The sequence below is a fragment of the Hypanus sabinus genome, chromosome 7, assembly GCF_030144855.1.
Source record: "Hypanus sabinus isolate sHypSab1 chromosome 7, sHypSab1.hap1, whole genome shotgun sequence".
Classification (NCBI taxonomy): domain Eukaryota; kingdom Metazoa; phylum Chordata; class Chondrichthyes; order Myliobatiformes; family Dasyatidae; genus Hypanus; species Hypanus sabinus.
Window position 1 is genome coordinate 36,974,343 of NC_082712.1, and position 27,109 is coordinate 37,001,451.

Here is a 27,109-nt window from a genome sequence, read left to right on the forward strand (position 1 = left end):
GTGTATGACTCTTGGTACCTTGGCCCTGGGGGAACGCTGTTTCATTTGGCTGTATTCATCCTTGGTTGAATGATAATTAAACGAGTTTACTGACTTCTGGACTCAACATTGGATGTAATAATTTCAGATAAGGATTCTGCATTCCTTCACACTCTTTCATGCAAAATTCTAATTCCAATGTTTTCATCTGTTCACTCACTCTATCTATGTCCTGCTGCAAAGTACAAATATCCTCATTAAAATATTTTCTTCCACCCATTTTAGTTTCATGGCAAACTTGGTTACCTCATACTTTGCCCTCTTCTCCATAATCATACATAGATAACTCTGGGACAAGAACTGACTCCTGAGGCGCTTCACTAATTATATCCCTATAACACAATTTCCATAAACAGTGAGGCTTACTCTACCATTCAATGCCATCTTGGGGACAGAAATATCATTGCTGAGTGCCGGTTCCCCGTCGCTTGCACACTGCCACTCGGTGGCGGGGAAGACTAACAGCAGCTCCGAGGTTCGGCCCTCTCGGCGCCGGACCGGAGACGTAATGACGTCAGGCCGCCGACGTTGGACGTAGTCTCCGTTTTGCTCGCTCTCACAATGTCGGCTGGATCGCCGCAGTCTGCGGGGTAAGGAGCTCGGAAATGACGGCGTTGGGTGCTCACTCCGTTTACATGCCCGCGCTCTGACTTGCTTAGGGATGTTGATGTACCCGCCAGGTTGGGGGATGATGCAAGGCCACCATGCCGATAGTCGCTGGCGGTGCTTGGTACATGTTTTAAGAAAAAGGAAACCGGTGCGTCGCTGGTCATAGGCCCGAAACCCGCCGAGTAAACTGACGTTGACTGCGCCCAAACCGGGCCTGGCCGAGTCCAGATCGGTTTGGGACCAGGAGTCGACCCAGGCGCGCAGCCGTCGCGGAACAGGCGCCGACCGGGCCTAAGTCGGCTCGACTAATCAGACTTCGATCTGAAATGAACCTTTGTGGAATAAGTGGGTTCAGTCCGAGTTTGAGGGTGGAGGCGTTGTTGACCGGTAGTATCACTATAACACCGTTTACCTCCATCAAATTAGACCCAAAATTAATTCCCCTTCCCCTATGTAAGCATCATACCAGTTGACAGTAAAGAGGTGCGATGAAGTGCACCCACCGTCTCCTATTCCCTCTTTCCCCTGTATTTGTGTCCTCAAGATTTTTAATTAAACTTTAAACTTTTTTTTTACCACAGTTGGGATAAAATGCATTTAAAAAGTGTCACAGAAGCATGCACTTACTTCACCGCGCTCGCTGCAAGTAGAAAGGAATTGCAACACCAATAAGTACAAGGCTTCTTTGAACTCCGGAATAAATTGGTTAAAGTTTTCAAGACCACTGATCTTAGTATTAACGAATTGCCTTTCAGTCATTTAGAAGTAGGGTTGAGAAGGAAAACATAAAACACAATGTTATTCTTTAAAACAAATGCTTAGCGTTTCAATATAGGGTTTCTTGTTAGCAGGTTGAGTTAGACTTGAATTGTCTTGCCTAAACGTGGCAACAGTTGCTGTTCGGAATGAAAAGTATTTGATAAAATTTGCACAGCAACATTTTTTTTATAATATTCTATTTCATGGTGGAATGCTTTATATAAATTTCATATTTAAAGTTAAGGAAAAGTTGGTAAACATGGGGGTAATGCAATGGAATAATATTATTCCAGATTATTTAATAAAACATTTTTAGTTAATGTTAAAATTGGATTTCATTATTCTAAAATGATTATCTAGTGTGTACGTTGGATTCCAGTTATTTGGGACTTTGGGACCCGCTTCACTTAGCTGAAATTTCATGGAAATAGTTAAAAAGCTATAAAGAAGACAAACCACTGTTTAACTGAGTAACTATATATTTAAGTGAAATACAGAACAAATTAAAGCAATAACAATCCTACTACAGTACGATAAAACTGTACTAGTTCCTAATTGCTATCAACAGAGAAATCCATCCAGTGTACGCTGCCATGTTCTTTTGATTGACTATAAATGAACAAAATCATCACTGACATTTAATGCAGATGATGGACTGTTGGTGCATCCTCCAAATCTTCATTTTCGTTGTAACATTCAATATGATTGTCAATACTTTCAAATTCTTCATAGTTCCTTGTTGAAGTAGTGAAATTGTTTTATTTTCACTCCTGGCTGTTTCTGGCATCTCTAAGCCTGAATGCTTGAAACTGCATTGAGCAAAACAGTTCTGAATTGTCTTACTGATTATTTCTTGCCAATTATAAATGACAAAACTTGCTGTTTTTTGAACACACAAACATGCTATTTAAGAACTGTGCGCTGTAAGCATGTATAGTGTCAAACGGCCATACAAGTGCATGCGACTGATGCTAGTTAGAAACTTCTGCAAGTCGTCTGTCCCAGTTAAGTGAGATAGTGTCCAAAATAAATGAAAGGAATCCCATCTATCTTCTTGATAAGTTTTTGTTCTTTGAGTTGTCCCAAATAAACTGCTGCCCTGATTAACTGGAATCCACTGTATATGTGGAAAATTTCTCTAAATATATTTCTCTCTTCAGCGAGACAGAGTGACATTAACTGCTACACTGATTTTTGATTGTAACTATTCGTATTTAGCTGAAAATGCATATGTTAATTATAAACAATATGCATGTGGTGAAGTTAATGCATTTTTATTAAGTGTTTTATAGGTCAGTCTTTAGTATATATTAAGTTGGATCTTTATTGTCTAAAACAAAGTTGAGATTGTGATCAGTTGAAATGTTTTTCACCTTTGCATTCTCCAACCTAAATTTTTTTTATAGTATATACAAAATAAAGAGTCCATAGAACAGTACAGCACAGGAATGGACCCTTCCATCTGTGATATTGCACTCTAATTAATGTAACAATGCTTCATTAAACTAATTCTTTCAGCCTGCATGAGGTCAGTCTCCTCCATTCTTTGCATATTCATGTGCCTACCTAAAAGCCTCTTAGATACTTCTGTGGAATCTGCCTGTTTTTGGCAGTACATTTCAGGCACCCACCAATCTCTGTGTGTGCTCTTGCTCGCCTCCTCCCAGTGAATTTCTGATTACATGTTTCAACCCTGGGAGAAAGATACCGGTGGTGAACTGTATCTGTGCCTCTCAGTTTTATAAACTGGTGTCAGGTTTTCTCTCAACCTCTGCTGCTCCAGAGAAAACAACATTTGTTTATCCAACCTCTCATATAGCACATGCCCTCTAATCCAGGCAGCTTCCTGGTTAACCACTTATACACCCTCCACATCTTTACTATAATGAAGTGACCAGGAATAAATGCAATACTGTAGTTGTGGCTTAAACAGAGTTTTATAAAGCATCAATATAACTGCCTGACCAGTGAACTCAGTTCCTTGACTAATAAAGCCAAACATTTCATACACAATCTTTTTTTTTACACAATCTTGACCACCTGCTCAACTTGTATGGCAATTTTCAGGGAGCCACTGACTTGGATCCTAAGATCCTTCTATATGCCATTGTGTTTAAGGGCCCTGTCATTACCATGTGTTTATCCTTTACGTTGGATCTCCTAAAGTCCAACACCTCACATACTCTCTGAACAAACTCCATCTGCAACTTCTCTGCTCATATCTACTCTGATTATACCTGGTGTATCCTTTACCAACCTTCTACACTGTCTACAATGCCACAAATCTTTGTGTGATCTCGAAACCAGTTAACCCAACAATCCACATCTCACAAAGAGTAGAGGTCCCAGTATTAGTCCCTGTGGAACATCACAAGTTATAGAAGTCTTGGAGGAATAAGAATCATTGCACTGTACCCTCTGTCTTTTACAGGATATGCTTTTTTTTCTTTGGCTGAATTAAAAACTACCTTGAGTCTTTGATTATAAAAACAAAAGAGTAACAATATAGTTTATATCTCAGACTGTTTATGTAAGTTAAATGATCTGATTGCCGCTCAGATCAATTGACTTGATGTTTTGTTTCTCATTACTTGTTTTCTTTAGCAAGATTAGCATTTCATTTTGAAGGAGTTTATTTTTCATTTAAATGAACATTATGAATCTTGCACTGTTCATTGATTTTACGTAAAACAGTAGTGTGGGGACCGACCCTTCAGCCCACAATGTTGTGCTGAACCAATTAGTAATCAAATGGCCAACTAAACAAATCTCCTCTGTCTGCATTATGTCCATATCTTTCTGTTTTCCTCACACTTCAGGCACCCATCATTCTGTGGGGAAAAAAAACTTGCCTCTCACATCTTTGAAATGGCCCCCTCTCATCTTAAACATATGCTCTCTGGTTATAGAAATCTCAACCCTGTATGATACTGTCCATCGACTCTATCTATGCCTCTCAAAATCTTATAAACCTCCAACAGATTTCCTCTCAGCCTCTGCATCTCTAGAGAATATAACCCAAGTTCGTCTAAGCTCTAGTGCCCTCTAATCCAGCCAGCATCCTGCTGAACAACTTCTGCTCTCTCTGTAGTGCTTCACCATCCTTCCTATAACAGGGCAACCAGAAGTGTATGTAATACTCCAAATGCGGCCTAACTGCAGTTTTATAAAGCTGCAAGATAACTTCTTGACTTTTGAACTCAGTGCCTCGACTAATAAAGGCAAGCATGCATTAGCCTTCTTATCCATCCTATCAACTTGTGTAGCAACTTTCAGGAGCTGTTAACTTGAACCTTAAGATTCTGTTCATCAACACTGTTAAGGGTCTTGTTCTGAACGGTGCATTGGCTCTTTACATTTGAAATTCTTCACACCTGTGCTGTATGTAAGCAGGATTTTAACATTTCTGATCAGCTTTGCATTGGTTGATAGAAATTTTCACTAGTATTGTGATAAAGTACTTAATGTGTTTGAAGTTAGATTGACTTTGGCTGTGAAGTTGTTTCTTTTTTAGATCCTAGTTTAATGGATTTCACAAAAGCTTGTGAGGTTGTGATAGCTATATACCTAAAGATTGGAGAGGGAAAAAATTGGGTAAAATTTACATTCGATAAAGAAATCTGTGTTGGCCATGATGCCAATGTAACTAATCCCTTCAGCACGCGTGTAATCTGTATTCCACTATTCCCTGCCTGTTCATGTCTACTTCGACAACCTCCATTGGTAGTTTGTTTTAGGCACCTACCACTTTGTTTAAAAAAAAACAAACACTTCCCTTCCTCAGCTCCTTTGAGTATCCCCTTCTCCCATATTTAGTAGTCCTACACGGGGAAGAAGACTGACTACCCTTCTACAGTGGGGCTAGAAGGTTTGTGAATGCTTTAGAACTTTCTGTTTCTGAATAAATATGACCTAAAATGTGATCAGAGCTTCGTGTGGGTTCTGAAACTAGATAAAGCGAACCCAATTAGATAACGCAAAATGTTATAGTTTTTCCATTTATTTATTGAGAAAAATGATCCAATATTACATGTATTTGTTGGAAAAAGTATGTGAACCTTTGCTTTCAGTGACTGATGTGAACCCCTTGAACCGCAATAACTTCAACAAAAACAAAAGAGCTGGTTGTGGATTACAAGAGGAATGGAGATGGTCTAACCCCTATTGACATCAATGGATCTGGGGTTGAGAGGGTAAACAGCTTTAAGTTCCTTGACATCCATATCACCGAAGACCTCACGTGGTCTGTACACACCAGCTTGATATGGGCCCCCAAATTCTGAGAACTATCTACAGGGGCACAATTGAGAGCATCCTGACTGGCTGCATCACTGCCTGGTATGGGAACTGTACCTCCCTTAAACGCAGGATTCTGCAGAGAGTAGTGTGGACAGCCAGTGCCTCTGTAGTTGTGAACTTCCCATAATTCAGGACATTTACAAAGATGTGATAAAAGGGCCTGAAGGATCATTGGGGACCTGAGTCACCCCAACCACGGTCTATTCCAGTTGCTGCCTTCCAGGAAATGGTACTGCTGCATAAAAGCCGGCACCAACAAGCTCCTGGACAGCTTCTTCCACCAGGCCATCAGATTGATTAACTCACATTAATTTGAGTGTATTTCTATATTACATTGACTTCTATTTATTACAACTTGTTATACATTACTATGATTGCTTATTGCACATTTAGACGGAGATGTATCGTAAAGATTTTTACTCATGTATGTCAAGGATGTAAGAAATAAAAGTCAATTCAATTCAGAATTCCTGTAACTGTTGATCAGTCCTGCACATGGGCTTGGAGGAATTTTAGGCCATTCCTCCTTACAAAATTGATTGAACTCTAGGATGTTGGTGGGCTTCCTTGCATGAACTGCTTGCTTCAGGTCCTTCCATGACATTTCTATAGGATTATAGACTTGACCATTTCAAAACGTGAAATTTCTTCTGCTTTTATCATTCTTTGGTAGACTGATGTGTGTTTATGGTTGTTCTCTTGCTCCATTCTTCAAAACAAAGTGAGATAAGCCCAGGCTCATTTTAATTCAACTCACTTACTCCATATCAAGTCATTAAAACAAGATAGCCATTATCATTGACTTTCATTTCAAAACAGACTTGATTATAGGAGACCAGGGACAGTGGTGGGAAGATGGTTCTCTGACTTGAGGCCAGTGAACAGAGCTACTCCACAAAGATCAAGTGCCAACACCTCTATTGTTTGTGATTTATATAAATGATGAAAATGTAAGTGATATAGTTTTGAAATCTAAAGACAACACAAAAATTGGTGTAGTGGGCTGCAGCAAGGATACAGCAGGATGTAGATCAGAGAGAAATATGGCTGGTGAAATGGCAGATGAAGCTTAATCCTGACAAGTGTGATGTGGAAGGTCAAGTGCAAGTGTAAATGATACAGTAAATGGCAGGACCTTTGGAAACACTGGTACAGGTCCACAGCTCCCTGAAAGTGGAACACAAGTGAATGGAGCAGTAAAGGCAGCTATGGTGTACTGGCCTTCTTCAGTCATAGCATTGAGTATATATGTTGGGAGGTCATAAAACTAGTTAGGCCACATTTGGAATGCAGTACAACAAGGATGTGGAGATTTTGGAGACGGTGCAGAGGAGGTTTAGTAGAAAGCTGTAATGAGTTATATCGAGAGCTTGAATAAATTTGGTTTGTTTTCTCGGAGGGAGAATCTGATAGCAATTTATTATGTCGTTTATTACAATAGAGAATTCATTGTTCCATCATCAATGGCAGGCCATCCTGGTCCCGAAGCAGCAAGGCAGACCCAAACCATGACACTGCCACCGTCATGTTTCACAGATGGGATGAGGGTCTTACGCTGGAATGCAGTGTTTGTTTTTCGATGAATATAATGCTTCTCATTTAAGCCAAAAATTTCTATTTAGGACTCATCCATCCACAGAACATTCTTCCAATAGGCTTCTGTCTTATCTACCAAACTGCCTGATTCCACCATACCTCTGGTAACATATTCCAGCCATCTACCACTGCATTAAAAAAAACATGGCTTTTACGTCTTTAAACTTCCACCCCTCAGTTTCAAAGCACGTCAGCCTGTATTTGACATTTCTACCTTGGGGATAAGATTATGACTGTCTACCATATCTATGCTACAGTTAATTTTAAAAATCTCTGTCAGGTCTCTCCTTAGTCTCCAACGCTGTAGGGAGAAGAACCCTAGTATGTCCAACCTTTCCTTATAGCTCCTAACATCTAATCTCGACAGCATTCTAGTAAACTACTTCTGTACCCTCTCCATGTTCTATCAATGAAGGGGTGACCTGAACTAAACACAGTATTCTGAAAGTGGTCTGAATAAAGTTTTTAATGTAGCTGTATCATGACTTCCTTACTCTTATACTCAATACTCCTACCAGTGGAAGCAATCATGTGATATGCCGCCTTTACCACCTTGTACACTTGCATAGCCATTTTCAGTGTTGTTAACTTGGATCACAGGATCCCTCTGCCCTTCAATGCTATTAACAGGACTACAATTAACTATATTTTCTTGTCTTATTTGAATTCCTAAAGTGCAACAGCTCTTACTTGCCTGGATTGAACTACCTCTGCCCATATCTGTAACTGATCTATATCCCACTGTATATACACTGACCCACAACCTCACTTATCTTGTGTCATCTGCAAACTTGCTAATCCACCTCTCTATATTTTCATTCAAATCACTGATATTTCACAGACAGAGATCCCAGCACTGATTCTTGCAGACCATTACTGGTCATAACCTCCATACAGAATAACGGCCTTCCACCACTACTCTGTTCTATGGGAAATTCAGTTTTGAATGTGAATTTTACAATCCATCCTGGATCCCATGCATCTTTATCTTCCGAACATACGACAAGCGATCTAATGTCTTACTAGTGAGTCCATTTAGGTAACATCCTCTGCCTTACCCTCATCAAATAACTTTGTTACCTCTGGAAAAAAAAAACTCAACTGTGTGAGGCATGACAAGATCGACCTGTAGTTTTAGATTGAATGGTTTGCTGAAAGTGGATATCCACAATATTAATCAGTGTTTTTGTTGTTTTAGGCGCCGTAGTAAATGGGATTGTCCAGAATCACTTCCTGTGTCAATAGAGTCTCAGATGAACAATTTTTCAGTCACAATGCCACAGAGTGGAGGTCTCTCAGGCTCTGCAACAGGCAGCCATTCTTCTCAGTCTTCATCGGATGCATTGGATGCAGCTTCTGCTGCAGCTGCTAGAATTAATGCTATGTTGATGGCAAAAGGGAAACTAAAGTTACCACAGACTCCAAGTAACAGAGTAAGTAATATTTTTGAATTCAGTACACAGTAATCCTTTTAGACTGCCATTATGAAGTGATAGCATTTTGTTATCTGAAGTCAGCCTAGCTGTAACAAATTGTTTGAGCAACATTTTCTCTGTCAATGGCACTTAACAATATGATGCTATATTGAACAACAAAATGCTCCAACCTACATTGTTGCAAACTTGGTATTCTACTACATATTTCCTTATAGAAAATGCAGACAATTCTATTCTTTGTGAGAAACAGTTGAAGTTTCAGGTTGATGACCCTTTGTCAATACTCATGGTTTTTGACTTGAAATGTTAACTTTCTTCCCATAGGTATAGCTTGATCCATTGAATTTACGATTAGCTTTATTTGTCACATGTACATCAAAACACAGTGAAATGTGTCACTTGTATTAATAACCAATACAGTCCAAGGATGTTCTGGGGGCAGACAGCAAGTGTCGCCATGCTTCTGGCACCAACGTAGCATGCTCACAGCTTACTAACTCTAAATCCACATCTTTGGAACGTGGGAAGAAATGGAAGCGACCACTGGGAGAACGTACAGACTCCTTATAGACAGCAGTGGGAATTGAACCTGAATTGTTGTGCTACCATGCTGCCCGTGTATTTCCAGCATTTTCTGTTTTTATTTTTAGATCTCCAGCATCTGTAGTTGTTTTTTTTGAGTTTCACTTAAGCTCACATCTTTTGTTTGAAATACTGATGATCATAATTTCTAATGGGGCACTAAACCAAGGCCACCAATCTTTGTTCATGTATGATTTTATTACACAGTTTGAAGGCTTTACCCTGGGTGAACTGGAGGCACCACCCACAAGATTTGGGAGCTTTTTAAGTAGTAGAAGTCTGCAGTTAATCAGTTTGAATCAAGCTATTTTCTTTGGCCTTTATCTCTGAATCATCCCTATGTTTTATCCTTTCAAATCTTCTGAAATGCAACAAGTGAAGAGGAGATTTAACATCCCATCCTCTGTCAGGGCAAGGCTAATGCTGAGGAGATGATTCATCTCAACATTTCCTAAAAGCTCAATACCATTGAAGCCAGTCTTGAATTAATTTGTGTGATATCTTAAAATAACTGAGTGCATTAGAAACAGCAAGGCTGTAGAACCGGATGACATCTCACCTACTGAAGGAATGCACTCCAAAACAGGTGTGCGGCTACTTGTATCTACAGAGGAACAGCCATGTAGAAAACTACCATATGATGTCCCCTTTACTAAAAGGACAAGTACAGTCTGACAAGTTACCTCTCAGTTAGTCCACTTTCAATCAACAGCAAAATTTTCGATAATGCTATCAAGATCATTTAATTCTTTAGTAACCGCCTCATTAATACGTGGTTTGGAATTCGTCAGCTTCACTTGGTCTTGAAGCTCAGCCCAGTCTTCTTCCACAAAGAAATGAATTAAGTCATTAAGTTGGTATTTGGCAATATCTTCGAATCTAGGAGTCCTTTTAAAATTGAAGTCAGTATGTGTCAAAGAAAAAGCATGAACCGAAGTACTACCTTATATACAGAGAAAAATGATTGTTGGGACAACGAAAATTGCAGCCCCAGTACATTACTGCAGGAGTTTTTCAGGGCATTGTTTAGTTCCATCCACTGTTTCCTCAATGACTTTCCATCTTAAATTCAGAAGAGGAGATGTTCGACTTGATTTCCGAACTCAAGGTCTACACCACATTTTAATCTTTGACGTATAAAGTTTGCGTCAAAGAAGTTCTAAATAATGGCGATTAGCAACAACCAAAAATCTAACCCCAAATCATGATATTCAATGGCATTCCAGTTTTGAGTCCCCCTATCCCATCAGCATCCCAAAGGATTACCACTGATTGACCATATTGCAATTGAAAACTAACCGATATGTCATTGCTTGCACAAAAATTAAATTTTTATGTTGGGTTTTATTGTGATATCCTTAATTTCCAACCTAGAAAAGGAGGCTAAATTAATCGCCAATTAATTTATTTTATCTGTCTTGGCTCCACATGCCTGTCAAAAATAAAACAAATAATTGCACATTGTTGTTTTTGTGTGAGAAGATTCAGTGGGATATAAAAAATTGCAAATGATTAATGAAAATGAAAAATTAGGGTGCAGGACAGTTAGCTAGAAAGTAAAAATTGAGGTTGAGTTTGTAAGGACAAATATTTTACAACAGTTAAATGTACATTGGTCCAATAGAAAGTAATGAAAAGTGAAGGAAGCAAATGTATTTTGTATTAGTCCTCACTAGTTTATACATTGCAAGTTACATTCAGAAAAGCTGGAAAGCATAAATTGGAAGAAAGGCAGGATATCTGCAAGAAAGTGTTACCAAGTAAATTGTTGAAGGTATCACATAACAAGTTCCTGGGTCATGATGGACTTCAGCTTGGAGACTTAAAGAAGTAGGATGGTGAGATAGTTCATGCTTTGGTTTTGATTTTCAAAATTTTCCTGGTGTTAGGGAAAGCTCCATTAGTTTGGAAAATAGAGAATGCAACTCTATTCAAGAAGAGCAGAAGTCAGCAGAAAATTTAGCTGGTTAGCTTAAAGCCTGTCGTGGGGAAATTGAAATTAGAACTGGACATTTGGAAAAATGTAATGTAATCAGTTATGACCAACCATATACAACCCTGAGATTCATTTTCTTGTGGGCATCCACAGTAAGTACACGAAGCACAATAGAATCAATGAAAGACTGCCCCCAACAGGACAGACAAGCAATCAATGTGTAAAAGACAATAAGCTGTGTGAGCACTAAAAGAAAAGAAAAATAAATAATGATAAATAAGAACTAAGTATTGAGAATTTGAGATGAAGAATCCTTGAAAGGGAGCCCATAGGTTGTGGAAACAATTCAAGTGAAGGGAAGAGTGAAGTTATTCTCTTGGTTTAAGAAGCTGATGGTTGAGGGGTAATAACTCTTCTTGAATCTGGTGGTGTGGATTCTGAGAAGAGAGCATGACCTGGGTGGTGGGGGGTCCTTAATGATGGAAGCTGCTTTCTTGTGACAGGGTTTCATGTAGATGTGCTCACTGGTGGGGAGGGCTTTGCCTGTGATGGACTGGGCTGTAATCATTACTTTTTGTATGCTTTTCTATTCAAGAGCATTGGTGTTTCCATACCACAGCGTGATGCAACCAGTCAAACTATAGATGTTTGTCAAAGTTTTAGATGAAATGTCGAATCTTCGTAAACCTGAATGCTGAGCTATAGTCAATGGAGAGCATCCTGCTGTATGCATCTTTGCTGTCCAGATGTTCCAGGGTTCAGTGAAGAGCCAATGGAATGGTGTCTGCTGTTGACCTGTTGTGATGGTAGGCAAATTGGAACGGATCCAAGACACTTCCCAGGCAAAAGTTGATAAATTTCATCACTACTGTCTAAAAGCACTTCATTACAGCGAATATAAATGTTACTGGATGATAATCATCGAGGCAGGTTACCATGTTCTTTTTAGGCGCCAGTATAATTGAAGCAAGTGGATAGCTCAGTCTGCCAAAGCAAGATTTTAAAGACATCAGTGAATACTCCAGTCAGTTGATCAGCATAGGTCTTTAGTATTTGACCAGGCACCCCATCTGGGCTGGATGCTTTCCGTGAGTTCACACTCATGAAGGATGCTCTCATGTTGGCATCAGAGACTAAAATCACAGGGTCAACTGGGGCTCTGGGAGTTTGTGAAGGTGCTTCCATGAATTAATGGTCAAAGTGAGTATAAAAGGTATTGAGCTCATCTGGGAACGAAGCCTTGTTGTCACCTATTTCGTTTGATTTAATTTTGTAGGAGGTGATAGCTTTCAGCCACAGCTGTCGAGCATCCTTCAGTGATTCACGTTTAGTCTGGTTGCTACTCTGCACATGAGATAGATTTCTGAAGATCATACTTGGGCCTCTTGTATTTTACTTGGTCACCAGACCTGAATGCCATTGATTTGGTCCTCAACAGATTGTAGATATAATGGTTCATCTGGGGCTTCTGGTTGAAGAAGACGGAATGATTTTGTAGGACACTCTTGTCTGTGACTTTTTTTTAAAAGTCCATGACATCTGTGGTGTATTGGTTAAGATCCTTTGAGTCCTTAAACCCAGCCCAGTCCATCGACTTGAAGCAAACTTTGGATCTTTGCTCTTTAGCCTCTGCCTGTGCGCAGAGGAGGACAGCCAAGTGATCAGATTTCCTGAAATGCAGACCAAGTATGGAACAGTAGGCATTCATAATCGTAGTATAGCAGTGGTTCCGGGTATTGGGAGTCCTGGTGCTGCAGGTGATTTGTTGATGATTGGGCACCGATTTCTTCAAACAAACCTGAAGTCCCTGACAATGATTTGAAAGATGTCGGGGTAGGCTATTTAATGTTTGTTAATTGTTGCACTCAACACATCAAGTGCCCTTTAATGTTGACATTTAGTGGCTTGTAATCAGCAGTCAGGATCATGGAGAAGAAGTTCCTTGGGAAGTAGAACGATTGGCACTTAATCATTAACTGTTTCAGGTTGGAGGAACACGAGTGCAACAAGACTAAAGAGTCTAAAGAGTTTATCATGAAATGTAGACACCCACCTTTTGTCTTCTCCAAATCAGCAGTTTGATCCATCCTGCATATCAAGAAGCCCTCTGGCCAATGCATCTGGCATGTCAAGAGTGAGCCATGTCTCCCTGAAATGTAGAATGTAGCAATTCCTTATTTCTCTCCAATACAGCAATCTTGCCATTAGGTCCTCAGTCCTACTCTCCAGTGACTACATTTTCTAAAAAGATGCTGGGTAGAGGAAGTGTGTTGCCCTTTCATTTTTGCTTTGGTTGGAGTAATGTGTAATGTAGATAAACCAGAACCAATGTCACATCTAAAATTATTACAGAAGATAAATACTTGTTTTTTATGTAGGAGTTAACATAGTATGGATAAAAGATTCAGTGGTTCACTGGAAACAAATGCACAAATGTATTTTTTAGTACAAATATACAAAAAAACATTTTTTTTCCTGGCAAGGTGTGATAAGTTTTGTGATAATCACTTCCAGTTTATATAAATGAAAGGACCAATAGCATGACTGCTAATTTGCTAATGACTCAGAAACTGCTGGAAAAGTTCTGAACAGGGCATAGAGACTATAAAAGAATATAGACAGGTTAAGTATATAGGCAAAGATATGGTGGATGGAATATAATGTGGGAAAAGGTGAAATTATCCACCTTAGCAGGAATAATAAAAGAAAAGATGTATTATCTAACTGTAGAGATATTGCAATGCTAAGATGTAGAGGAATCTGTGAGGCTTGCAGTCCGATATGAATGCATGGCAAGAAATCAGAAAACTGACAAATTGATACTATTGGTTGTTTAGGAATTGGATATAAAAATAGGGAAGTTTGCTTTAGGTATTTGAAGCATTTAACGAGACCATATTGAAGTGCTTTATATGCTTTTGGTTTCCTATTCAAGTAAGGATGCTAATATGTTAGAAGTGACTTAGAGAAGGTTTACTATATGGGTGGGTTGCTTTATGAGAAAAGGTTGGAAAGTATAATTTTCTATTAGCTAATGTTTAGAAGAATGAGAGGGAACAATTGAAACATAGAAGCTCCTGAAGGTGAATGTGGGGAAAATGTTTTAAAGGTTACTATTTAAGAGTAACTTGGTGATAAACCATGAAAAAGTTCCCTTAGGTTATTAAAATAGCCAATATGTGTTTCATAATTGTGCAACAGAATCAAATACATTCACTTTGTCTTTTCTTTCTAGTCGAAGTCTTCAAAGTCATCATCCCATCAAAAGAACAAAGATGATATGGTGGTTGCTGAAATTGAAATTAATGACGTTCCTATTGTATGTAGAAATTTACTTACAAGAGGCCATACTCAAGATGAAGTAAGTGGTGTACATCATAATTTAACCTTTGAATAGTTTATGCTGTAAATTATGAATGCTCAAGTGGGGTTCTTCCAATTAAGAAAATATGGACGTATGTACTAGATCTAAATCTGTATATGTTTGGGTAAATATGTTCTATCTATGTTACAGCATCGGTTCAGATAAAAAGCTAAATTACAAAGATGTGCAGAGAATGATTACTCTAAATTTCAAGGAGAATTGATTGCAAGTGTAATGAATGGGCAGAGCTTGGAGTCATATTTTGCACAGCAGAAATTGTGTTAGAAGTTATTTATTCAAGCTCTAGGAATTCCTTGGGGTAGTGCTTTAGGCTATTTCCATCTCCATCCATGATGTCAGAAGTGAAGACATTTGCTGATAGTTGTATTATATTAAGTTTGATTCATATCTTGTCAGTAATCAAATTTATAGCCAAAAGCTGAAATACCTAGACTGTATGCAGGTATGAACTGATAGGTATTTGCATTATTCCACAGATAGGCAACAATTTTCTTAAACAAGCTGTTCTAGAAATTCAGTGATATTATTGTTGTTGAGTTCACCACCACCATCATTGTGGATCAAAAGGTCAATATTGTGGCTAACAAATAGCAAAAAAAAAGTGTTGGTATCCTGAAACAGTGACGCAATTGTCATTCCAGAATCTCAGCAGCATCTACAGATTGCAAGTTGCTTGGAATAGAGCATAGAAATTTACAGCATATTACAGGCCCTTCAGCCCACAATGTTGTGCCGACCATGTAACCTAATCTAGAGGCTGCCTAGAATTTCCCTAGTACATAGCCCTCTTTTTTTCTAAGCTCCATGTACCTATCTAAGAGGCTTTTAAAAGATGCTATTATATCCACTGCTGCCGGCAGTGCATTCCGCACACTCAGCACGCTCTGTGTGGAAAAGCTTACCTCTGACATCTCCTCGGTACCTATTTCCAAGCACCTTGAAACTATTACCCCTCATTTTAGCCATTTCAGCCCTGGGAAATAGCCTCTGGCAACCCACACAATTAATGCCCCTCATCATCCTATACACCTTTCAGGTCATTCCAAGAAGAAAAGGCCAAGTGCGCTCAACCTATTCTCATAAGGTAGGCCCTCCAATCCAGGCAACATCCTTGTAAATCTACTCTGCACTTTCTCTGTAATATCCACGTCCTTCCTGCAGTGAGGTGACCAGAACTGAACACAGTATTCAAGTGTGGTCTAACAAATGTCTTATACAGCTGTAACATTACCATGAATTCAGTCCCACGGTTGATGAATACCAACACACCATATTGCTTCTTAACAGCACTGTCAACCTGCACAGCAGCTTTGAGTGTCCTATGGACAGGGACCCCAAGATCTCTCAGATCCTCCACGCTACCAGGAGTCTTACCATTAATATTATATTCTGTCATCAAATTGGACCTAACAAAATGAACCACTTCACGCTTATCTGGGTTGAAGTCCATCTTCCACTTCTCAGCCCAGTTCTGAATCCTATTGATGTCCCGCTGTAACCTCTGACAAGCCTCCAGACTATCCACAACATCCCCAATCTTCCTTTCATCAGCAAATTTACTAACTCCCCCTTCTACTTCTTCATCCAGGTTATTTATTTAAAAAATCACAAAGAAGAGGGGTCCCAGAACAGATCCCTATGGAATGCCACTGGTCACCAACTTCCATGCAAAATATGAACCTCTACAACTACCCTTTGCCTTCTGTGGGCAAGCCGATTCTGGATCCACAAAGCAAGGTCTCCTTGGATCCCATGCCTCCTTACCTTCTGTAGGAACCTTGCATGGGGAATCTTATCAGATGCCTTGCTGAAATCCATATGCTCTACATCCGCTGCTCTACCTTCATCAATGTGTTTTGTTACACCCTCAAGAAATTCAATGAGGCTCATGAGGCATGACATCCCCTTGGAAAAGCCATTCTGGCTATCCCAAATCAAATTATGTCTCTCCAAATGCTCATAAATCCTGCCTCTTAGGATCTTCTCCAACAACTTGCCCACCACTGAAGTCAGACTCACTGGTCTATAGTTTTCTGGGTTATCTCTGCTCCCTCTCTTGAACAAGGGAACAACATTTGCAACCCTCCAATCCTCTGGTACTTCTCCTGTCCCTATTGATGGCGCAAAGATCATCACAAGAGGCTCAGCAATCTCCTCCCTCACTTCCCACAGTAGCCTGGGGTATATCTCATCTGGTCCCAGTGACTTATCTAACTTAATGCTTTTCAAAATCTCCAACACATCCTCTTTCTGAATGTCTATATGCTCAAGTGTTTTAGTCCACTGTAAGTCATCCCCACAATTGCCAAGGTCTTTTTCCCTGGTGTATACTTCCCTGGATGAGTGTACTTTAACTTGTACACCATCCAGAGCAAAGCAGGCCACATAAATTGTTATCCCATCTATCACCCTAAATATTTATTCCTTCCACTGGCCTATTATGGCTTCAATGTGCCAAGTCTATAAAATGTAGTTACTTGAGTAGGCTAGTTAGGCTCAAACACAAAATTGCAAATTATCCTTCAAGAAAAAACATCATCCTAAATTGGAAATCTGCCATCAGTCCTTGATTGCTGTATCTGCATATTAGGAATTCTTACCAAAGTACTAAGGAAGTACTTACAACAAACTGTCAGGTCAACAACCACTGCCTTCCAGAGGTTATTAATGCCGGCCTTTCCAACAATATCTGTAACATTTGAATTATAAATAAAGAAGAAATTGCAGTTGGAATCACGGAATAGAAAAATATCATAGTATGAGAGGCTATTCAATCCCTTATTTCTCTGGTACCTATACAAGATACTATATCCAAATAATTCTTCCTCACTCCCCGTAAAAGTGCATCATTTTCCTTTTCAGCTAAATAATCAATTTGTTTTGCAAGTTGATAATGTGCTTTGTGTACTTTTAGCCATTGCATTACACTATCTTCTAATCAACAGCAAACTAATAGAAGTTATTTGTTGATAGTGCTATCAATCACTAATGGCATACCATATTATGTTCTGCTTAGGTCTTGCTTGAGTGACTGCTCCAGGACTCATCACAATATTGGTCTGAACATAGTCCAAAAACTGAATTTCAATGGTGAGGTGGGAGTGATTGCCCTTGGCATCAAAGCAGCAATGACCATAAGACCATAAGAAGATTGGCTGACTGGCAGAGGCAAAGAGTAGGAGTAAAGGGGCCTTTTCTGGATGGCAGCTGGTGGCTATTGTTATTATGCATGGATTGGTGTCAGGACTGCTTATTTTCAAGTTAAATGTCAGTGATTTGGATGACAGTATTGATGGCTTTGTGGCCAGGTTTGTGGATGATACGAAGGTAGGTGAGGGGCAGGCAGTGTGTAGAAAGGCAAATGGGCAAATAAATGGTAGATGGAATATTGTGGGAACATGTATGGTCATGCACTTGGTAGAAGGAATAAAGGTGTAGATTATTTTCCAAATGGAGAGAAGATTCAGAAATCAGAGGTGTAAAGGGACTTTGGAGTCCTTGTGCAGGATTCCCTAAAGAATAACTTTAAAGTTGATTCGGAGGTAAGGAAGACAAATGCAATGTTAGCATTCATTTCAAGAGGATTAGAATATAAAATCAAGGATATAATGCTAATGCTTTATAAGACATTGGTCAGAGTGCACTTGGAGTATTGTGAGCAGTTCTGGGCCTCTTTTCTAAGGAAAGATTTGCTGGCATTGAGGGTCCAGAGGAGGTTCATGAGAATGATTCCAGGAATGAAAGGGTTAACATACTGTATGAGGAGCATTTGATGGCTCTGGTCCTGTACTCACTGGAGTCTAGAAGAGTGTGGGGGGGGTGGACCTCATGGAAAGCTATTGAATATTGGAAGGTGTAAATAGAATGGAATTAGGATGTTTCCTTTAGTGGGGGAGTCTAGGAACAGAGGGTAGAGCGTCAGAATAGAGGGGAGTCCCTTTAGAACAGAGATGAGAAATAATTTCTTTAGCCAGAGCATGGGTAACTTGTGGAATTCATTAGCACAGACAGCTGTGGAGATCACAATTGAGTATATTCAAAGTGGAGGTTAATGGGTTTTAGGTGAGATTGTCAAAGGTTATGGGGAGAAGACAGAAGAATGGGATTAAGAGAGATAATAATCATTAAGTGGTCAGACTATTGTTGAAGATGGTTATTGCCTGGCAATTCTTCCCAGTAATCAGCCCATACCCAAATACAGTCATCATTGAAAATTTCTGGTTCTGAACTTATAATGAAGAAAATTCACCAATAAAGCAGATGAAGATGGAATAACCCAAAATACTACAAGAACCAGCAGCCTGTGTTCTTGAGAGACATTGGTGTTTAATTTACATAGGGAGGTTACATGTAAAGCTTCATTCCCCAAGGCGTTTTTTCTGCGTGTCCATTTCTAAAGTAACTTTTAACTGCCTCTTTAATTCACAATTAAAACGGTGTTATCACCACTTCAGCACCCCTGCAATATAAGAAACATTTAAAAGTTTGCAAATTCTTCAACAGATGATATCCAATTAGCATTATGAAAACAGGTTTTTTAGCAGAACTGAATGTTTTTTTATATAACTGAATATTCTGTATATTTTTGTGACCAGAATTGGGTGCAGTATTCCTGTTGCCTTACTTGTTTTCTAAATATTTAAATACCCACATGCTTTTGTATCCTGTGCTACATTTATGAAACCCAGAATCCATTTTTTTTCTTACTCTGTCACAGGTCCTGCTGTATTCAAAGTTTAGGCACAGATACCTATGTCTTTCTGTTCCTCCCTACCCTTTTAAATACTGTCTTTTTACTTTGATTCTTTATTTCTGCCAAAATCTGTCAAACTGTATTAAATGTCATCTGCCATTTGTCAGCCATTCTGTTGTCTTACCTGAACCAACTTGTAATCTGTACTCCCATCTTCCAAGTTTTGACATTTTTCTCTTCAAATCCAGATCTATTTCATCAGTATGTATCCCAAAAAGAAGCAGTTGCAGAACTGACCATTGCCTAACATCCATCGATACTTTTCACATTGGGGCAAATATGACTTGAGCCAGTTGATATACACCACTAGTTTAGACTCTTAAAGTGAATTTCATTAACTAAACTATTGATACTGTTCAATTCTCACTCTCATATTCATGTTGCTCTTCAGATAAATAAAATTAGTGGTGCTGCTGTTTCTACCAGAGGGCGATTCATGGGTGCAGATGAGAAACAAATGGCACTACAAGGGTAAGGATTGTTCTAGATTTTGTATTTCATTTAAAAAGTGTGTGATCCTGGTACTTCAGAACAAAGCATCTCATCTTTGTTATGATGAAGAGAATGCTGTAAAGTAATTAGAATGTAACAATGTAATGAAGTTATTCACTATCAAATATTCTAAAACAAAAATGCTCCCTTTTAAAGAAATGTGTTTAAAAGAAGTTGGAAGTTACATATTTTGTGTTTTCCAATTTCTAGCAGTGGGTAAAGGTTATCACAGGAGAAAAGGAATTCTAACATAATGTTGTTATAAATATGTCTGCAAGTTTTAGACATACCGTTCAATTGTTGGAAATAATAAAGGAAATTCTGAAAATCTGTTTGTAGCTCATTCAGCACCTGAAATTGAGAGGTTAATACGTGTGGTTTATTTTCTCCAGAGTGCTATTATTATATGTGTAATTTCTGAAGGTTTATTTCATTTTTATTGCTCCAGTATTTTTCTGCTCCTAACACTGTTAGTAAAATGTTCATTGCATTACAATAAAAATACAGTTAAAATACTAGTTATAAAGTACTTGAAATATTAATCCGTTGCTATTCAGGAATTCATTGATAGACTTCCAAGTCATACTGTTGCAGCCTTTAATATTTTGAACTCTTAGTTAATGACCAAACCAGCACTATCATTGTCCCAATACTATCTGTGCCAAAAGTCTCGGCATTGAAATCCAGGAATATGATGGTTGGAACATTGAATGTAATGCGATAAAGCTTTTGATTAGATGGCTAAGTTTCCTGATGAGTATCAATTGAGCCCTGTGTAATTTGCTCTAAATTGGTATTGTTTAAAACAGTTTACTATGGATCATGCATTAGTATTAATATCCATTACTTTGAATGAGAGGAAATGTTTATTTTTTAAACAATTGGAATTTGAAAGCAGAAAAAATGTCTTAAAAAACTTATATTACTGTAAAATTAAAGATTTTTATTCATTAAGAAAATGTCAATTTTGTCAAATTTGTCAATTAAACACATGAAAATTTCCTAAACTCTTCGTGGGCAACTGTAGCTAGCCCAGTATCCTTTGTTTAGGCGTTTTGACTAGAAAATTATATTATCCTTGCATACAGTGTTCAGTTTCTTAAACAGATTTGGCATCTTTTCCTCAACTTTTCTATGACTAGTTAGACATATTTATTACCTCTTGTATGAAGATAACTTTTTCAATGACTTTCACAAATATGGTGCCTACAAAAAGCATCCAACCACCGCCCCCACCCCACCACCGGCCTCTGGAACTTTTGAATCACAGTGAATTTAATGAGGCTTTTTTGATACTGATCAACAGAAAAGATTCTTTCATGTCAAAGTGAAAAGAAATTTCTACAAATGGCCTAAATTTATTACAATTATTAAACACAAAATAATCAATTGTATAATTATTCACCGCCTTCACATCAGTATTTAGTAGATGCATGTTTGGCAGTAATTACAGCCATGAGTTTGTGTGGATATGTCTATATCAGCTTTGTACATCTAGACCAGGGGTCAGCAACCTTTACCACTGAAAAAGCCACTTGGACCCGTTTCCCACAGAAAAGAAAACACTGGGAGCCGCAAAACCCGTTTGACATTTAAAATGAAATAACACTGCATACAATGTTTTTTTTGCCTTTATGCTATGTATAAACAAACTATAATGTGTTGCAATTATGAAATTGATGAACTCCTGCAGAGAAAATGAAATTACATTTCTGCATGCAACAAAAACATTTTGAACTCCGAAAAAAAGACGTTGGGTTGCAGGTTACTTTTAAGTAAAATACTCAATGTCTATTTGAGTTCTTCTTGTATTTATGAAAAACGCTGAACTTAAATTTTCCGCCAGCAGCAAACCAAAAATAACGTCAGCCAGCTGTCAACCTGAAAAATAAAAGGACTATTTCACTGAACAATGAAAAAATATGAATATTCCTAAAATAATAGGCTAAAATATGTATCATACTTGGTTAATGGGATTTCTGCTCCTGGACCTCAGCGCACAGCATCTGCACATCAGGGCTGTATGACGTCACCTTCATCTTTACACAGGATCGCAAGCTGTCATCTGTGAGGCGTGCACGATGTTTGTTTTTAATAAAGTTCGTGTTGGAGAACACCTGCTCATATACATATGTGGATCCAAAGATTGACAGGACTCCAAGCGCATACTTTTTAATGTTTACATAAATGTCGGGGATAGCATTCCATGTTTCGAACACAAGTGTGTCCGGTTTTGGGAGGTTTTCAATATCACTCCATTTGTGATTCTGAGCAAGAACGGCCTTCTGACGGGCAACATCTTCAAGGTCTGCTGTCAAGCGTCTAAACTTAGACACCCATATGTCTTTGTCGGCTATTTTGGCCAGTTCCATCTCAAGATCAGGTTTACTCACACCTGCCAATGCAGTCGTATTCAGTAGAGATGAATCGATGCTTAGGGGAGTGACCGGGAAGGATAATGTGGTTTTTTCCTCTCTGAACTCACAGAAGCGTTTCCCAAACGATGTTTGGATTGCGATGATTGCAGAATGTAAATACTCCGAATTTATCATGTCGTGACCTTGTTTGAACTCTCTCAAATTGGGGAAGTGAGACAAAGTGCCTTTCTGTCAATCTCTGGCAAGCACTGTCAACTTGCGCTCGAATGCCAAAACATCCTCCAACATGTGTAGGGCTGTATGTCCTTTCCCCTGAAGAGCTGTGTTCAGCGTGTTCAGGTGCGCTGTCATGTCTACCATGAAGTGTAGCTTTTCCAGCCCTTTGCTGCCCAGGAAAGTTTTCACTTCTTCCAGACACGCGACAAAGCGTTTAAGCACCTCCCCTCTGGACAGCCACCGGACTTTGTTGTGCAGCAGGAGATCAGAATATGGGCTTTCCAGCTCGTCCAGTAACAAACGGAATTGACGGTGATTTAAACTTTTTGCCATTATTTTATTGACAATCTGAATGACAACATTCTTTACTTCTGTGCATTCCGGAGGAAATGTTTGAACGCACAGTGCCTCTTGGTGCAAGATGCAGTGAAAAATCAGCAGCTTTCTGTCCAGCGACTTCTGCAGTAAAGCCACAATTCCCTTGTGCGTTCCCGTCATATTCGGTGCCCCATCAGTAGCTACTGACACCCGGTGGGTAGTCTTTATTCCTTTGGCTCTTAAACAATTCAAGACAGCCTCACAGATGTCCTCCCCCCGTGTTTGGTCTTTTAGAGGTATCAACTCAATCAGTTCTTCCTTTGGCCCGGCAGAGTTTACATACCGGCAGAACAACGCTATTTGTTCAATATCATCTTTGTCTTTAGACTCGTCACAGGCAATCGAGTAGGCCACAGCTGAATTGATGTCTTTAATTTGCTGACTTGTGATGTCTTCTGCCATTTTTATGGTTCTGTCTTTGACAGTCTTTGCAGAGAGGGGCATATCCCTGATTTTCTGCACAATTTCACTCTTGTTTTTAAAGTCCGTGAATAGATGTTCTGAAATCTTAATGAAAGATTCTTTTATATATTCACCATCTGTAAACTGCTTCCCATGCCTGACTATTTCCTGAGCGGCAATATAACTGGCGTATGTCGTTGGTTTTCCGGACTTCATCCATTGCTTGAAATGATTTTTGCTCAGATCAACCTTCCGCATCAGTTCCGAAACTGCTTTTTTTCTCTCATCTCCATTCGGATATTTTTGAGCAAAGGCTGCGTGTTTATTCTAGAAATGCCTTGCAACATTTGACTTTTTGTTGTTTGCTAGTTTCTCATTGCATATTAAGCATACCGGTAAACCAGTCTCGTCAACAGTGAAAGCAAATGAATCTGTCCACGTATCATTAAACGTTCTGTTTTCTTCAGTCACTTTTCTTTTTTTAGAATTCTCCATAGTTGGCCTACCTTGGATCGAAAAATTAAAGAAATCGCGCACTGACGGGTGTCAGGTATTGGCAGTGGTGACGTATATTAATAGCGATAAAAACACGTTGTAGCGGTGTGCTCACGCAGTCAGTAAACTGCAGTCGAATAACTTTATTCGAACTAAACAGCCTTGCTTTTAAGCCTCCCTCAACCTGGCCCCCATGGGCGCGGATGCTGCAAAAGACCAATTATTTCCCAAAGCAACAGGGAGCCGCAGCACAGAGGTAAAAGAGCCGCATGTGGCTCCGGAGCCGCGGGTTGCTGACCCCCGATCTAGGCACTGCAATTTTCTCCCATTCTTCTTGACAAAACTGCTCAAGCTCTGTCAGATTGCATGGGGATCGTGAGTGAACAGCCCTTTTCAAGTCCAACCACAAATTCTCAATTGCATTGAGGTCTGGACTCTGACTTGGCTACTTCAGGACGTTAACTTTATTGTTTTTCAGCTATTCCTGTCTAGCTTGGCTTTATGAGTGGAGTCATTGTCTTGCAGAAAGCAAATATTCTCCCAAGTCGCAATTCTTTTGAAGACTGCATTAGATTTCCCTGTATTTTGCTGCATTCATTTTACCCTCTACCTTCACAAGACTTCTAGGGCCTGTTGTAGTGAAGCATCCCCACAGCATGATGCAGCCACCACCATGCTTCACAATAGAGATGGTGGCTTTTGATGATGTGCAGTGTTTGTCCTATACCAAGCATAGTGTTTAGTCTGATGGCCAAAAAGCTCAATTTTGGTTTCATCGGACCATAGAACCTTCTTCAGAGCTGACTTCAGAGTTTCCCACGTGCCTTCTGGCCAACTTTAGCCGAGATTTCATGTGAGCTTTTTTTCAACAGTGGCCTTCTCTCGGCCACTCTCCCATAAAGTTGCAACTGGTGAAGCACCCAGGCAACAGTTGAATGTGCAGTCTCTGTCATCGCAATCACTGAAGCTTGTAACTCCTCTGGAATTGTTATAGGTCTCCTGGGCCTCCCTCACTAGTCCATTTCTTGCAAGGTCACACAGTGTTTGAGGATGGGCTGTTCTAGGCCGCTTTACAGCTGTCCCATTTTCTTTCCATTTCTTGATGATTGGTTTAACTGTACTCCAATGGATTCATTCAGGGTGCCAAACAGCCCTTCCAGGTGAGGCGACATTTTACCTGTGAGTCTGTTGGGGTCATATACTGTGTTTGGTGCTCTTGGTGTGGTCTCTTTTATATCAGTGAGACCTGACGTAGATTGGGAGACCATCACTGAGCATTTACGCTCCAAAACAGGATCTTCCAGTGGCCACCCATTTTAGTTCCACTTCCCAAACCCATTCCAATATGTTCATCCATGGCTTCCTCCACTGTCGGGATAAGGCCACACTTAGGTGGGAGGAACAACCCCTTATATTACACTTGGGTAGCCTTCAACCTGATGGCATAAACATTGGTTTCTTAAACTTCCATTAATGCTGCTCCCCCTTCGCCCCCTTCATCATTTCCCGTCTGCTTGTCCCTCTCTCATGTTATCTTCTTGCCTGCCCATCACACCCCATCAGGTGCTTCTCCCCCTCCCCTTTTTTTTCTTCCATGGCCTATGGTCTATTTCACCAATCAGCTTCCTAGCTCTTTGCTTCATCCTGCCCCCTCCAAGTTTCACCTTTTACCTGGCGTTTCTCTCATCCCTCCCTCCACCTTTCAAAAATCTACTCAGCTTTTTTTTCTTTTGTCCTGCCAAAGGGTTTCAGCCCGAAACATCAACAATACATTTTCCCATAGCTGCTGCCTGGCCTGTTGAGTTCCTCCAGCATTTTGTGTGTGTTGCTCCGGATTCCAGAATCTGCAGATTTTCTCTTGTTTGTACTCCAAAGGATATTCATTGACTTGGAAATTTCCTTGCATCTATCTCCTGACTTGTGCTTTTCAATAACCTTTTTACGGAGGTGCTTGGAGTGTTCTTTTGTCTTCATTGTGCCGTTTTAGCAAGGATATTGTCTCACCAGCAGATGGACCTTCCAGATACAGGTGTATTTTTACTATAGTCAATTGAAACAACTTGACTGCACACAGATCTCCAGTTAATTATGTGACTTCTAAATTAATTGGCTGCACCAGTGATGATTTTGTGTATCATATTTAAGGGAGTGAATACTTAGATCACTTTGTAGGGATGTGTTTTCATTTTGATAGAGTTTTTCTGTTGATCAGTGTCAAAAAAGCCAGATTAAATCCACTGTGATTCAGTGTTGTAAAACAATAAAAGACGAAAACTTCCAAGGGGAGTAAATACTTTTATAAGCACTGTATACATGCAGTAGTTCTAAATCAGCGTTTACCTTGCTGCAAGAATATTTATTTGCAAGTGGACAAAAATTTGTCAGATATTCTATGATTTGGAAGAACGTGAGGTCATGAACTTTGAGGGATAGGAAAACAGAATATTATTTAACTGGAGAGATACTTAGAATGCTGCAATATGAATAGATGTTGTTTCCTCCTACATGAAAAGACAGAAATTGGCATGTATGTACAGGAAGTAGTTATGAAGGCAAATTACATGTTAATTTATATTGTAGAAGGAATGAATATAAAGGAGATCTTGTTCCACCTACAATTAGTCATCTCATTTAAGAAGGAATGTACGTCTTAGTTTAGGATGTTTCACTAGGTTGCTTCCTGGGTTGAAAAGTTTGACTTGGGAGGAAAAATTGATCGTTGGACCTGTGCAACTGCAGTTTAAAAAATTGTAACGAGAGAGGATTTGACGTGACAGATGGCGGGAAGCTGCTTCCCTATATAAGGAAACCTAGAACTTGACGTAGTTTCAGGATATCGCCTCACTAATTTAGGGAGGAGATGAGGAATTTCTGAGTGTTTGTGAATCTTTCAAATTCTTTCATGTGCAAAAAATGAGTCTGAATTATTGAATATATTCAGTACTGAAGATGACACATTTTTGATTCTATAAGGGTAGCATATGATGTAGGAGAGTGAAATTAAGGCTAATAACAGATCAACAATAATATTGTTGAAATGCACAGAAAAAATATGTTCTTAGCTAATTGTCTTGTGTAGCTCCTGAGATAATTCTCCTCTATATAAGAGTTTCACGTGGTTATGATATATTCCTTATATGGATACCCTCTGCCTAATATGTATAAGTGTAATGGGTGGGGGGGGGAGAAGGATGGTTACATTTGTAGAAATGGTCTGTTTAGCAAATTTCAGTAGAGTGAAGCTATGTGATCTGCACATGCATCAAGAAAAGCGAGTTTAATAAAAAATAATTTTATTTTTGTAAATTTAATATCTTACATAAACACTGTGAGAGAAATTTTTTTTCCACATCT

The 27,109-nt window shown here is 39.3% G+C and overlaps 1 protein-coding gene across 2 annotated transcripts in view; it reads left to right on the plus strand.

Moving 5' to 3' along the window:
- Nucleotides 1-557: 557 nt before the first annotated feature.
- LOC132396699 (KH homology domain-containing protein 4-like) overlaps nucleotides 558-27,109 on the plus strand; it is a 60,005-nt gene continuing 33,453 nt past the window's right edge. Inside the window, exons 1-5 of one of the 2 annotated variants that reach the window (XM_059974500.1) lie at nucleotides 563-629; nucleotides 5,478-5,600; nucleotides 8,501-8,735; nucleotides 14,492-14,617; nucleotides 19,786-19,865. In XM_059974500.1, coding sequence (XP_059830483.1) covers nucleotides 5,581-5,600; nucleotides 8,501-8,735; nucleotides 14,492-14,617; nucleotides 19,786-19,865 — 461 coding nt within the window. In that variant the 5' untranslated portion in view covers nucleotides 563-629; nucleotides 5,478-5,580. Of the gene's footprint in view, nucleotides 630-5,477; nucleotides 5,601-8,500; nucleotides 8,736-14,491; nucleotides 14,618-19,785; nucleotides 19,866-27,109 lie in introns of both variants that reach the window. The other variant, XM_059974499.1, reaches the window with a different exon arrangement.